General features: G+C 38.1%; 1 protein-coding gene and 3 non-coding genes across 4 annotated transcripts in view; 3 read left to right on the forward strand and 1 right to left on the reverse strand.

Moving 5' to 3' along the window:
- Nucleotides 1–35: 35 nt before the first annotated feature.
- Nucleotides 36–107, reverse strand: trnam-cau (transfer RNA methionine (anticodon CAU)). The gene has a single exon. It is a non-coding gene; the product is annotated as a tRNA-Met (tRNA).
- Nucleotides 108–2,097: 1,990 nt separating this feature from the next.
- Nucleotides 2,098–2,238, forward strand: LOC141285273 (U4 spliceosomal RNA). The gene has a single exon (XR_012338577.1). It is a non-coding gene; the product is annotated as a U4 spliceosomal RNA (small nuclear RNA).
- A 972-nt stretch (nucleotides 2,239–3,210) lies between these two features.
- On the forward strand, nucleotides 3,211–3,426 carry LOC141347840 (small nucleolar RNA U3). Its single transcript, XR_012357434.1, has one exon. It is a non-coding gene; the product is annotated as a small nucleolar RNA U3 (small nucleolar RNA).
- Nucleotides 3,427–14,047: 10,621 nt separating this feature from the next.
- LOC141340678 (uncharacterized) overlaps nucleotides 14,048–14,243 on the forward strand; it is a 138,185-nt gene continuing 137,989 nt past the window's right edge. Inside the window, exon 1 of the mRNA XM_073845753.1 lies at nucleotides 14,048–14,132. Within this exon, the coding sequence (XP_073701854.1) occupies nucleotides 14,048–14,132 (85 nt within the window). The remainder of the gene's footprint in view (nucleotides 14,133–14,243) is intronic.

The raw sequence follows: 14,243 nt of genomic DNA on the forward strand, positions 1-14,243 counted from the left end.
GCAGCACCTGGGCACATATAAAAGCGAAAAAAGCTTAGCAGAGGATGGTTTCGATCCATCGACCTCTGGGTTATGAGCCCAGCACGCTTCCGCTGCGCCACTCTGCTTGTTTGACTGATTGAAAAATAAAAGTTTGGTCATGATTAAATAACTCTGTTTTTTTATGTCTTTGTTACAGTATCATTTAACGGTTATAGGCCCTTTTAAATAAATTTGGGGATTGTTTAATAAATTAATTTACAATTTTTTGTACTATAAGTTTTAGAACATAACTACAGCAGAAATATATTTAAAGTGCAAAACCTTTGAATAAGATATCAATAATCAGTAATATAAATCTTATAAAATATTAATTTGTCATTTAAAAAATGATTTCATTCATTTGGACATCATTTATGTGATAATTACCGATAAATAAAACATTCAGTAAACACTTCAATGTATGGCAACACTGTAATATGAACTGGGAAGCTTGTGATCATCCTTACTCCCATATAAATGTACAGGAAAATAGAGAAAACATTTTTTTTTTCAGATAATTTATTGTAAATATACACTCCAAAAACATTGCTTTAAAGGACAAAGAGATAAATTTCCCTTTCACTTCTTTTCTCCTCATTTTTTCCTTTTCTCTCTCTCTCTTCTTTCTTTTTCTCTTTCCCCCTTCTTCCCCCTCCTTCCTTTTCTTCCCCCCCCTTAACAGGCGATTGTTCCCCAGCTTGGAAGCTTGTGATCATCCTTACTCCCATATAAATGTACAGGAAAATAGAGAAAACATTTTTTTTTTCAGATAATTTATTGTAAATATACACTCCAAAAACATTGCTTTAAAGGACAAAGAGATAAATTTCCCTTTCACTTCTTTACACGTCACTGATGATGGCCACGAAAAGGCCACGACCGTCACCGGTACTATCGCAGAGGCAATGTTGTAGCTTGTGTGGTGTGATCATTGCTGGTTGAAAACTTTCCCCGATATCCCATCGGGATGATTTGAAATACAGTCAGCTTCAACAGTTTTTGTCGGTCTCTCTGGACGCTTCTTGAAAAAGATAGTTTTGCTTTGTTTTGTTGGAGTGGCTGGTCATTGGTCCTCGTCAAAGAGGTGTCTACAGATCATAGTGTGCCGGAGCCAGAAGATTTGTTGTTTTGTCAATATGTTCTCAAGACTTCGCTGCAGGTATCATTAAACTACAGCACAATTATAGCTCACCGCTACCCATCGTAAACAGGTTGGGCCTGTCTGTTCTAGTAGGCTCTCAGTGGTGCTAAATCATCAAATGAAGAGGATGGGGTTCAAACCCACACAAACCAAGGTGTGCCGAGCACAACGGATTAGCCTTGCATCGCCTTAACCACTCGACCACCTCATCACTTTCCATGGTCCTTTTATTTAACACTCCCGATTCAGACCATCTGCTCATTAGTAGAGCTCTCAGTGAGCTGAACTGAGTGTGTCAGATAAGGAGGACACTCAAAAAGTGCAGAGTGGGGTACCCAGGACTACTGCTATAGGAGCCGAACGACGAGGATGGGATTCGAACCCACGCGTGCAGAGCACAATGGATTAGCAGTCCATCGCCTTACCCACTCGGCCACCTCGTCATTTCATGTGGCATTTTTTATTTAGCACTCCTGATTCAGATCATCAGCTCATTAGTAGAGAACTCTAAGAACTGAACTGAGTGTGTTAGATAAGGAGGACACACAAAATGTTTAGCATGGGGTCCCCAGGACCTGGATTAAGGTCCAGTGCTAAAGGAACCGAACGACAAGATTGGGATTCCAACCATTGCACAGAGCACAATGGATTAGCAGTCCATCGCTTTAACCACTCGGCCACCCCGTCCCCTTGCTGACCGAGACAGGCCATGCTGCGGACCTTTTCAGCTGCTGCTACAGTGCATTCAGCAGGCTGTTTTGAGCACAGAGGGAACAGTGAATGAGCCGTCATTTACACACCTCTAATCTGTTCCGTGGAAACACGGTGCAGCAACCCGTGCCAGGAGACTGTTTGTGCGTCATGTTTAAAGCTTGCCGCCACCTTGTCGGTTCACATCCACGTAGGTGCACGTAAAGGTCACGACCGTCGCTGGCATTCTTTCGCAGAGGCAATATTGTAGCCTATGAGGTTTATCCGAGGCGCGATCATTGCTGGTTGAAAACTTTACCCGATACCCCGCCAGGATGACTTGAAATACAGTTAGCTTTAGCAATTTTTGCTAGTCTCTCTGGAGGCTTAGAGTTTTGTTGAGAAATATAGCTTTGTTTCGTTTAGGGTTTTTTTTCCTCGCCAAAAAGCAGTCTACTGATTAGAGAGCGCCAGAGGCAGAAGCCTTGTTGTTTTGTCAATATGTTCTCAAGACAGGTATCGTTAAACTGCAGCGCAATTACAGATCACCGTTACCCATCGTAAACAGGTTGGTCCTGTCTGGTCCGGTGGGCTCTCAGTGGCGCTAAAGCTTCCAATGCGTGTCGAGCACAATGTATTAGCCTTCCACCGCCTTAACCACTGGACCACCTCGTCATCTTGCTGGGTTTCTTTATTTAACACTCCTGATTCATGTGCATGTGGATGCATTCTTCGTCTTTTGTTTCAGCCGCCGAGGGCCTGTTTTCCACTGAGGCCCTGCGCCAAACTCCCTATGAGACACAATCGAACATTAGTAGTAACCTCCGATTACGGCCGAATGTGGATTCTGCTTGGACGACTGGGCACCGGTACATCCTTTGTAGCTTTAGCTTATTAGCCAAACGCTACACCAGTTTGCCATTTCCCATGAAATCATCCTTGATTTGCATAAGAAAGGTGCCCCAAATTGGTGGAAAAACACGACTCAACCATACGCTGTCCAAAGCATTGAACCGCCTTCACGCGGCAAAACAGAACATGTTGTTGGCCCGCACTGCTGGGTCAAACTGCGCTTCCCAAAAACAGATTGGGTCAAAACTGACAGAAGAAATCTCTAAGCCTGCTTTAAGCCCTACCCACGGGACGGGCTGACAGTCTCGCACAACGCGAGAGCATCAGTTTCGCCTGTGTAATTTGGGGGCAGATGAAAACTGCATCCGACTAAAATTACAAAATAAATTTTAGGACTCTAATGATGTTTCAGATGTAACTTTTCTCATCTCTGTTGTTAGGTTGTCACCATCTCTGAGACTCAAAGTGTCAGAAGTCGCATAAGCTGGTTTTGCAAAATGGAGGTCAAGACTATACTTTCAGGGATCATTTCTATAGTTTCTAACTAGGAAATGTGTTTCAAAAGTGTAGTGTCTCCCAAACTGCGATGATGAGCTTTGATACTCTTTTCTGAGCGTGAATCGGGTGTGGAGTAATGGTTTATTTCATATGCTCCACACCATTGATGAATGTTCTGTGTGGCATTTATGCAGCATAGAAGAGGAGAGTATGATCAGAGTGGTCTTTGAAAATTGTAAATATCAGATTAAAATTCTTGTGAGTAGTTGTGATTGATTGAACATCAGATATGATTCTGTTTGTGATTAATTGTTTAGCTCATAATTGGTGTATATCTGATGAAACTACTTTTTTTAATTATTATTATTATTATTTTTTTTACATTTTTGTTGGTGGGTGTCACTATCCTTGAGATTCAGAATGTCAGGATAAGATGTCAGCTGGTTCTATCAACTTAAAGTTGCCATAAAATGCATTGAGAGAATATTTTAATTTGTTCTTTGATATCTACATAGAAGGTATATGGCATAGGAAAGGGCAAACAATCTCCAGAAACGGTTTTACAAGACCATTTACAACCCTAGGATTTGTCCCTAGAATGAAATGCTCTGTTATTGCCTTTTTTGGAAGCTTCATGAATATTAATGAGCTCTGCTCCGATTGGCTGTTTCACAGAGCTGCTCATCTCTATAGCTGGCACATTGATAAAAATATATATTTAATTAGGAGCTCTAGCCGCTTTTAATATGTGGTTTGTTGAATCTGCCGTTTTAAATCGCAGACATTTTAGTCTCATTACTGTGATCCATGTGCTCTGTGTAAAGTTATAATGCAGAGGGAGCTCTTCTTACTACACAAGTTCAGCTGCTTCTCGGTGATACTCTGGATCTGTAAATCATTCGCCATCATCAGCGCAGTTATTTCTCCATCATTCACCATCATCAGCACAGTCATCTCTCTGTTTATGTGGTAAGTGATATCTTTTGTACTGCAATGTAACAGGCTAGTGCTTGCATTTAAGCTAACCGTGTCCCTTCATTGGCTTGCCTTGTTTTACTGATGTACTGACGTTACCGATGATTGGGCACTGCAAATGTTGGAGGCGTAACTATTAACGATCCCGGGACTGTTGCGTAACAGTCGGTGTTATGTTGGAATTGACATATAAATCTAGTGTTCTCAAAAGACCACCGAAAAATAGAAGATTTATCCTTATCCTTATATAGATTTATCCTTGATTTTCATAAGAAAGGTGCCCCAAATTGGTGGAAAATCACATCTCAACCATACGCTGTCCAAAGCATTGAAAACTGACAAGAAGAAACGGAAGAAAACTCTAAGCCTGCTCTAAGCCCTACCCACGGGACGGCTCGACAGTCTCGCACAACCCGAGAGCCTCCGTTCCGCCTGTGTCATTTGGGAGCCGATGAAAACTGCCTCCGACCCAGTGAAGGAAACCACAAGCAGCCCCGCGTGGCCAGCCGTGGATAGTTGGAACACGCTGACAGCCAATGAAATGCAAGCTTTGTTGCCGCTGTCCAAGGTTTTGAATTAAACCGACAACCAATCAGATTTTTTCACATTATTTGGGGTAAACGTCTGGACCGGGGTTCGAATCCCGCTCACTGCAGTTTTGCGCTCTGCTCAAATGTGAACTTAAAGCAAATGTAAACACAAAAAGACACCCTACAGCCTTCCAGTAAAAACGTTACATCATTATTTACATGAAACAATTATTTATATTTCTTTTATGTGTGGTTATTGGCCAAAGTAGCTACAGTATTGAATCAGCACCTTTGACAGCATCAGATTAAATAAAACATATATAAATCTTACTCAAAATTCAATATTTATTTGTCATGTTATGTTTATAAATGTTTTATTTGACATATGTTAATAAATATATTTTATATTATATATATTTATATGTAGAACATATTTATATATTCATATATTTTATTTTTGTATTTACTATATAAATACTGAACTTTATAAATGTTATTCAAAATTTAATATATATTTGTCATGTTATTCTGCCAAATTCCAAATGTACAAAATAAGGCAGCAACTTTATATTAAATTTTATATAATTTATACATAATTAAATTTTTATGTATTTGTATAATAAATATATATATAAAACTGTAAATCCTGTAAATTTGTTTTTAAAGTTCACATGTTTTTGTGGGTACAAACAAGTGTGATGTATTTTAGTTGCATTTCTACTTTATTAATTTTATTTGCTTGTTTTTGTAAATGTGTGTTTATTGGCCAGTTTAGCTCAGACAAAATTAAGCAGAAATAAATGTTATTTATGAATGTCAGGTTTTAATCTACAAACATCAAATTAACAAAAGATTTAAAAGTAAAAAAACAACATTTTAATTTATATGACATAAAAATAATATTGACATGAGTTGTGGATTAAAAGGTGCTGAACTAGTTATTCAAAATTTCACATGAGAGGTATGTTAAAATCTACATCAGTTCAGCCTGAAATGTGTATATATTTTTCTGTATAGAGTGTGGGATTACAAATTTAAGAATCTGTTTATGATAACGCTGACCCTAGATTCTTATATAGCATCACAGATAAATCTAAAGTTAAGTACATTGAATTTAGAGGTACAGATGATGACATTAGAAGAAGATCAAATCAGGCAGCCCAGGTGTCTGAGACATTAATCTTTTTGTTACAGCTATTCCTTTGTCTCTATGATAATGTTAAAGTATGGGCAATACTGTCAGACTGATTGGATTAGTACATATGCCTTTGAATGATACCTTTGTCTCAATGATAATGTGAAGGTATGGGCAATACTGTCAGACTGACTGAATTAGCACCTATGCCTTTGAATGACACTGTTATGATAATGAGATCAGGGCTGGGGAACTCTGGTAACGGGCTGATTCCTGTACTGCATTTGCATGCTTTGTTTAGATTGACTCCACCTCTATGTAATCCTCCCCCTGGAAAGGTATATAAACTGTAATGTATATGCCTTAGTAGACGAATTTTGATGACTGCAGCGAACGAACAGCTAGGATCTCAATAAAGAGAAACTTCTGCTTCAAGATATCCAAACGTCTCCTGGTCTCTGAGAAAAGTTCACAACAGTTTTGGTGCCGTGACCCGGATAGAGTTCCAGCTTCTTCACCTGAATCCAGATTGAAACAGCAAGCTCAACAGAAGATCTGCTTTCAAGATTGCATCTTTTGGAATCCAGAGCGAAACTTCCAGCTGAACAAAGATTTCCATGAATCTTCCTTTACAACCAAGGGTTGGTGAGTGCTACTCTATCCAAAAGAACCGCTAAAGACCAGTACATATAGTTATCCTCTGCGCCGTCAGAGAAGAGTTAACAGACAGCTGTAGGGTTTAGTTAACTAAGTTATCCTCTAAAGGTGTTCTTTTAGAGATGAAAAGTTACCCTCTGTTAATTCAGGGAAGTTTAGCATTACGTGCTAAAGTTGTTTATCCTCTGTTCACTCAGGGAAGATTAACATTACGTGTTAATATTTGTTATCCTCTGTTTATTCAGGGAAGGTTAACTACAGCTATTACAGTTTAGTTAACTAAGTTACCCTCTAAAGTTGTTCTTTTAGAGAAGAGTTGTTTATCCTCTGTTCACCCAGGGAAGTTTAGCATTACGTGCTAATATCTGTTATCCTCTGTTTTAAGCAGGGAAGTTTAGCATTAAAGTGCTAAAATTTGTTATCCTCTGTTTTGGCAGAGAAGTTTAGCATAAAGTGCTAGTAGTTTGTGTTGTCCTCTGTTAATTCAGGGAAGGTTAACAATAGTTGATCTGTGTTAACAAGCGTACCCTCTGTTGATCAAAGAAGTTTTAGTGTTGTGATTGTGTGGTAACAAAGAAACTTGAAAAATGGTTAGAAAGAATGCTAGGCTAATTCCAACAACAGAGAAAGGTGACTAGCTACGCCATTATGGACAGACGATGAGTTTAAATCATTGTTAGGAGAGCATATGGACTCAATAGTGACTGAGTCAGTAAAATTTGATTTGACAAAGAAATTTGGTATTGATCCAGATAAAGTTTGGTCAATTGAAGAATGCAAAAAGGTACTCGGAACATGTATCCGAAAGAAAAACCTAAAAGGCATTATCTGCTGCCACAGAGAATTTACACTATCATTAGCACAAGAACAAGCTCAGTGTATCACTAAGTTTAAAGAACAAAACCAACAGCTGCACACTAGATTGTCCCGTTTCACTAAAAAGGTGGGCTATAACCAGGCTTCAACCAAAAGTGATTCAAAAGACCAACAGTCAGATGAAAGCTATCCTGACTTACAGTCTTCATGTAGACCAGAAGACAGTGGCAATACTGTAACAATGGAGAAAGATGCAGTGAATTCAGTGAAGGTATGTGGTGCTAGGAGAAGATCTCAGGGAATTGAGAAAATTGAAGGTGTTTCTCCAAACTCTTCTGTTGTCCCAGTACAAACGGTTGCCAAAGCGCTAAGACCCAAAGACATAGAGAGATTGTCCCAGAGCTTACCTTCAGCCCGCACACATTTTTCAGAATTTAGAAGAACATTGAACAACAAAATGCGTCTTAATGACATGTCGTTAGCAGAAGTCACACAGCTGATGTCACAAATTCTAACTGAATCGGAATTCAACAGTTTTGAGTCTGCTGTTACTTCTGAACTGCAACATGCCAATAAAGGCGATTTGAGAGAAGGTGTTTTAAAAATTCTAAAGAATATCATAGGACCCAAAACAGACTGGTCCAGAATCACTAACTGTGTGCAAAAGAAGGATGAAACTGTAAGTGAGTACACTGAAAGGTTTTGTCAGTCAGCCGCAGCATACAGTGGAATAGCTGACACTCCAGAGAAGGTGCTAGATGATAAAGGACCACTAGCTCGTACATGGTTTGATGGCCTTTTAATTGAATATAGAAATGCACTGCCTTTCTTAGATCTCACATGGTCCAATAGAACCCTGCAAAGCAACTTGGACAGGTTAGCTATTTGGGAAAGAAACTCTGATGTTAAAGCCAGAGTAAAGATTGCAGCAGCTTCCTTTAAGTTGAAAACAGAGAACCGACAGGAAAGTAAATGTCCTAAGAGAGAGGGTAGTTGTCATTACTGCGGTAAACCTGGACACAGGATGAAAGAATGCAGGAAAAACAAAAAATACGTAAAAGAAATGAACAATGTAAATCAGCTTTTACACAGTCTGCTAGCAATGCTAAAACAGCACCTCCCCACTACACCAAACTCACTGGGCAGCTTGCTGAGGTGCTAACCGTTAAGGCTGTGAATTCTTAATTATCCCAGTAATCTACAACAAAGATGAAAGACTCTTTGTTAACAGAACAAAGGGAAGTTGAATATCACTCCCCCCAAACTTGGGGACACTTGGTTAACAACACTCACAGCCATACCAGAATATTTTATTCAGTAACCCATCCTCTGTTATGATGTCTACCAGGACTGATGTTTAATTAGAGGACTGAAATGTAGTGATTGCATTGTTTTGGAAATACATGTATTTTTGTTCTGCATTAGGAACTTATGTCTCACACTATACAGTGTGCACAACACTTAAAGGGACAGATTAGGACACACAAACCAGTGAGGAGCCCAGGAAAGAACCGAAGTGCAACAGGCCTCGGGGGCCAATCCTGCGGTGAACATTTCCTCATAGGTTTTTCCCCATTAGTACTTTCAATCCCCACCTCACTGGTCTATTAGGTGTCAAATTAAGATAAGGTTAAGAAAAAAAAAAACACTATACGATCACTAGAATTTTAATGTAATAAATAAAACCACTATACGATCAACAGAAGTCTAAAAATGTCTATGCATGAATACTGCTGGTCTACTGTTTCTTTGTTTTCTTGTGTTTCAGGTGTGTATGCCAAGTCATCTTCATAAGAGAAACCCTGGTGTGAAGCATCACTTCAGACATCCATGAACAAGCTTCATGAGGACAAAGAGTCATCTGAGTGAATCTACGTGGGAAACGGACTACAGAAAACAGACAGCTTCACAGCTATTCAGGCGCCATAGACTTCAAGACTTCCACTCTTACGCTACATGATTTTCTGTGACATCATGTAGTTTGTACGACATTTCACCATCCCTTGTCGTATGTGTCAACAGTTATGGTTCTGAAAAGAACTATTACACCTACGTAAATCTAGGACAAGACACAGAATAAGTTGTATGTGCCTGTAACTTTTTCAAGTTACATGACTGCAAGATGGGGCTTATGTTAACCAACGTAGGCTATAGAATGGACTTATGAAAGTTTCAGAGAATCACATGAGAGAACTTCAGTCATCCATCAACATGATCAAGATTGCCATTCTAGTCAACAGAATCCAACAAGACATTCTTGATCTTTCAGCAAAATTACACCAGATGACTGAAGATAGTTCTTCATGGTTTGGAAACTTGTTAGTGAAACCCTGGCTGTAGATCAAGGAAATAGCAGTTCTGCTATTGATTATCCTACTGGTGTACTATCTATGCGTCCACAGTATCAAGTGTTTCATTCAGCAAATGACCCACGACCATCACAAGGAAATTACTGGTCCAACCAGAAAAGACTATTACCCGTAAGAACTTAACGGGCCCTAGCTGCATGTTGGTTTCTGTGTCAACATGCCGTTACAAACAATCACCACAGAGCAAGTACTATGTGCCTGTAACAATCAAAGGTTACAAGAACAAACTTTTAAATGTTTAAATTTGTATTATGTGAGAGTTATTAGAACTCTCAAAGAGGGGATTGTAGGATTACAAATTTATAAAAGGTTAAACATAGATTCCAATATAACTGCCTAAACAGAAAAGTAATGCATATTGTGATTTCTAAGAGCAGACAAACCAGACCCTGAGACAGGAACCTTATGTCTTTAAGCAGTTCCTGAACATCTGGCAGGTTTCTCTTATTAAGTGTGAAATCTAAGCTCAAAGTACAACTGTGTCCTTTTGTTTATTCCCTTTGCATTTGAATGCTAAATAGATCAAAGCCGGGAAAATCCTACTAGGCTGACTATCTGTACTGCATTTGCATGCTTTGTTTAGATTGACTCCACCTCTATGTTTTCCTCTCCCCCTGGAAAGGTATATAAACTGTAATGTATATGTCACGGTGAGAAGGAAGGGTCTGGGTCCAGGTGCAGGGAAAGGGTTTTTAATTAAACAATAAACAAACAAAACCAAAAAGCCAACACGGCACAGAACTAAACTCGAACACAAAATAACAAAATCAAGAACAAGATCTAAAGGCCAGGGAATCAAGAACACAAACGAACATCAAAAACACAAGCCAATGCAGACATGAAGCAGGAGTGAGAAATGAGAGTTCTTATACAAAAGTCCAAATGGTGAACAGCTGTGAGTGAATCAGTGTTAATGACAAAACAGACGTGAAGAATCAGGAGTGCAGTGCAAACAGCGACCTCAGGTGGCTGAGGGAAACCCCACAGCCCCGAACATGACAGTATATGCCTTAGTAGACGAATTTTGATGACTGCAGCGAACGAACAGCTAGGATCTCAATAAAGAGAAACTTCTGCTTCAAAGATATCCAAACGTCTCCTGGTCTCTGAGAAAAGTTCACAACAATAAAATACCTGCTTTACTAGAAACTCAATCTCTAGAAGTGCATTCATTAAAAAGTATAATTGTGTTATATTAGTGTCATGATTTTAGTGAAGTTACAAGTTTTGAAACCAAAATACCAGCAATATCCAGTTAGACCTGTAGTAAACTCAGAAGAGAAGATCAGGAGACTCTTGATAGAGATGTTACTGTGTGTCACTGCAGTCATCCAGACTGACTAAACACTAGTCACTGTAGTTTTATACAGATTTCAGGATCGTCATTAGAAGATAAAATATGCAAAGGATGTAAGCAGTTACAGGAATCTGCCTCTAATCCAATCAGCAGAACTATAGACTCATTATCACAGAGATCAGGGAAAGACTCACCTTCAGCCTCTGCATTCATATTTAACTCAGATATTGATCAGAAACAAAGACACCAATTAAAGAAATGAGGCAGAAACATCAACAGCCAATAAAGACAAAAGATGACACTTCATTTCACATTCATTTTCACACACTCCTAAAGCTAAATATATTCATTTAAAACAAACTGATCACATCCCTTGAATACTGTGTTTAAGCTTGTGATCTGAGAGCTTTGTCTTCATCTGTAAGAACAGCCTCCTGAAATCTGAATAAAACTCCAGTGATTGAGTGCTTTAGTCATAAACGAAGGAGCGCGCTCAGTATTTTTCTGCAGCAGAGCAAGAACTCTTGATTGAGGGACTTCAGGAGTTTCAGAGTTTATTTAAAACGCAAGGGAAAACTGCAAAGGCTGGAAAAGCAAGGAGAGAGGGCTGGCAAAAAGTAGTGAACAAATTAAATGCGTTAATGCTGCCCATGTTACATGTTTTTTCCTTGATATGTTATTTTATTTATTTTTTATACATTACCGTTCAAAAGTTTGGGGTCAGTAAGACTTGTAATAGTCTTTAAAGAAGTCTCTTATACTCATCAAGGCTGCATTTATTTGATTAAAAATACAGAAAAAACAGTAATATTGCAAAATGTTTTTACAATATAAAATATTGTTTTTTTTTTTTTTTATTTTAACATACTTTAAAATAGAATTTATTCCTGTGATGAAAAGCTGAATTTTTATCAGCTGTTACTTCAGTCTTAAGTGTCACATGATCCTTCAGAAATCATTCTAATATGCTGATTTATTATTAGAATGATCAATGTTGGATAATATCAACAGTTGTGCTGCCAAATATTTTTTGGAACCTGTGATTCTTTCATGAATAACAAGTTTAAAAAGTACAGTGTTTATTCAATATATATATATATATAACAATGTAAATTATTTATTATTAACTTTTAATACATTTTTAATTATTAACTTAATACATGCTTGGTGAATAAAAGTATTAATTTCTTTAAAAAAAAAAATGTACTGACCTCAAACTTTTGAACGGTAGTGTATTATATATACACTTTCTTGCAAGATACTTTTCTTTTTCCACGTGAGTCAGTCCGCGTCAGTCATGCTCTTTAACCAATCAGATGTGACCTCGCCATTTCAACCAATCATAACCCGCCAGGAGCGCAGCCTAAATCCTGTTTACATGAAATAAACATGCTTCCGAGCAGGTTTAAGTTTGCGCACCTGTTGCTATGACAGCAAGTCCAGGATGAGCTTCGAAGAACCAAACAATCCAAGATCATGCCAAATCGTCAACAATCAAATCCAGCTAACTGAGTTAGCGAGGTACGAAGAACGGACCCCTGGGGTCCGTTCTTCGTACCTCGCTTACTACATCCAGGATCAAATGACACATCCAAGATCAAATCATCACGCTAACTATGAGCTCGCTATTCCGGTTCTCCGAACGCACCTGTTGTTGATGATTAGTATAGCTGGATGAAGTTATTTGAGATCACTGGGTGGCTTAAAAGGGGCTACGTATCGATAGTAGAAACATTGATCAGCAACTCTTTGATTGGTCGGCGAACATGACGAAGGAGCACGCTCAGTATTTTTCTGCAGCAGAGCAAGAACTCTTGATTGAGGGTTTTCAGGAGTTTCAGAGTTTAATTAAAACGCAAGGGAAAACTGCAAAGGCTGGAAAAGCAAGGAGAGAGGGCTGGCAAAAAGTAGTGAACAAATTAAACGCGTTAATGCTGCCCATGTTACATGTTTTTTCCTTGATATGTTATTTTATTTATATTTTTATTTTTTTATACACTACCGTTCAAAAGTTTGGGGTCAGTAAGACTTGTAATAGTCTTTAAAGAAGTCTCTTATGCTCATCAAGACTGCATTTATTTGATTAAAAATACAGAAAAAACAGTAATATTGCAAATTGTTTTTACAAAATAAAATAATGTTTTTGTTTTTTTTTAATATATTTTAACATACTTTGAAATAGAATTTATTCCTGTGATGAAAAGCTGAATTTTTATCAGCTGTTACGTGTTAAGTGTCACACGATCCTCCAGGAATCATTCTAATATGCTGATTTATTATTAGAATGATCAGTGTTGGATAATATCAACAGTTGTGCTGCCAAATATTTTTTGGAGCCTGTCATATATATACACTTTCTTGCAAGATACTTTTCTTTTTCCACGTGAGTCAGTCCGCGTCAGTCGTGCTCTTTAACCAATCAGATGTGACCTCGCCATTTCAACCAATCATAACCCGCCAGGAGCGCAGCCTAAATCCTGTTTACATGAAATAAACCTGCTCCAGAGCAGGTTTAAGCTTGCAGAGCTGTTGCTATGACAGCAAGTCCAGGATGAGCTTCGAAGAACCAAACAATGATGACAATGATTCGATTCAGCGGCACGCGGTCTACAAACGACAACAACAAACACAAACGAGTGAAACACAACCGAGAATGATTTCATTCAAGTGTAATATATTAGATGTGATAAACAAATAATTGAATACCAAATATAAATCAAAATAGCCTAAAATTATAATCTAATGAACCTTTGGTGTTATTTGTATATATTTTATACTTTTTATATATAAGTCTATTAACTCTCTGACTGTCTTACCAGTGCACTGACTACTGAACTAGGAGCTGAATGACAAGCAGATAGAGATCTAGTTTGCATAGATTTTTCTTTCTATTAATTATTCTCATCTTAAACAGGACAGTGTACAAACACAGAAAAACTCCTGGAGAAACAACAGAGATCCATGTGACACACTATTATAAAGATGGCGTTTATTAAAGAAGAGAGTGAAGACATGAAGGTTGAAGAAACATTCATCAAACATGAAGATACTGAGGAACAAAGAAAGATGTCGTTTATTAAAGAAGAGAATGAAGACATTAAGATTTTAGAAACATTCAGAGTCAAACATGAAGATACTGAGGAACAAACAGGTTGGTTTTCAATATCAAAGCTGGACTCACTCATTTGATCCGTATTAAAAGCTCTATAGAAAAAAAAACATATTTTGTGTAACATTAAACACAGTATCTACTTTTGATTAG

The sequence above is a fragment of the Garra rufa genome, chromosome 1 (genome assembly GCF_049309525.1).
Source record: "Garra rufa chromosome 1, GarRuf1.0, whole genome shotgun sequence".
Classification (NCBI taxonomy): Eukaryota; Metazoa; Chordata; class Actinopteri; order Cypriniformes; family Cyprinidae; genus Garra; species Garra rufa.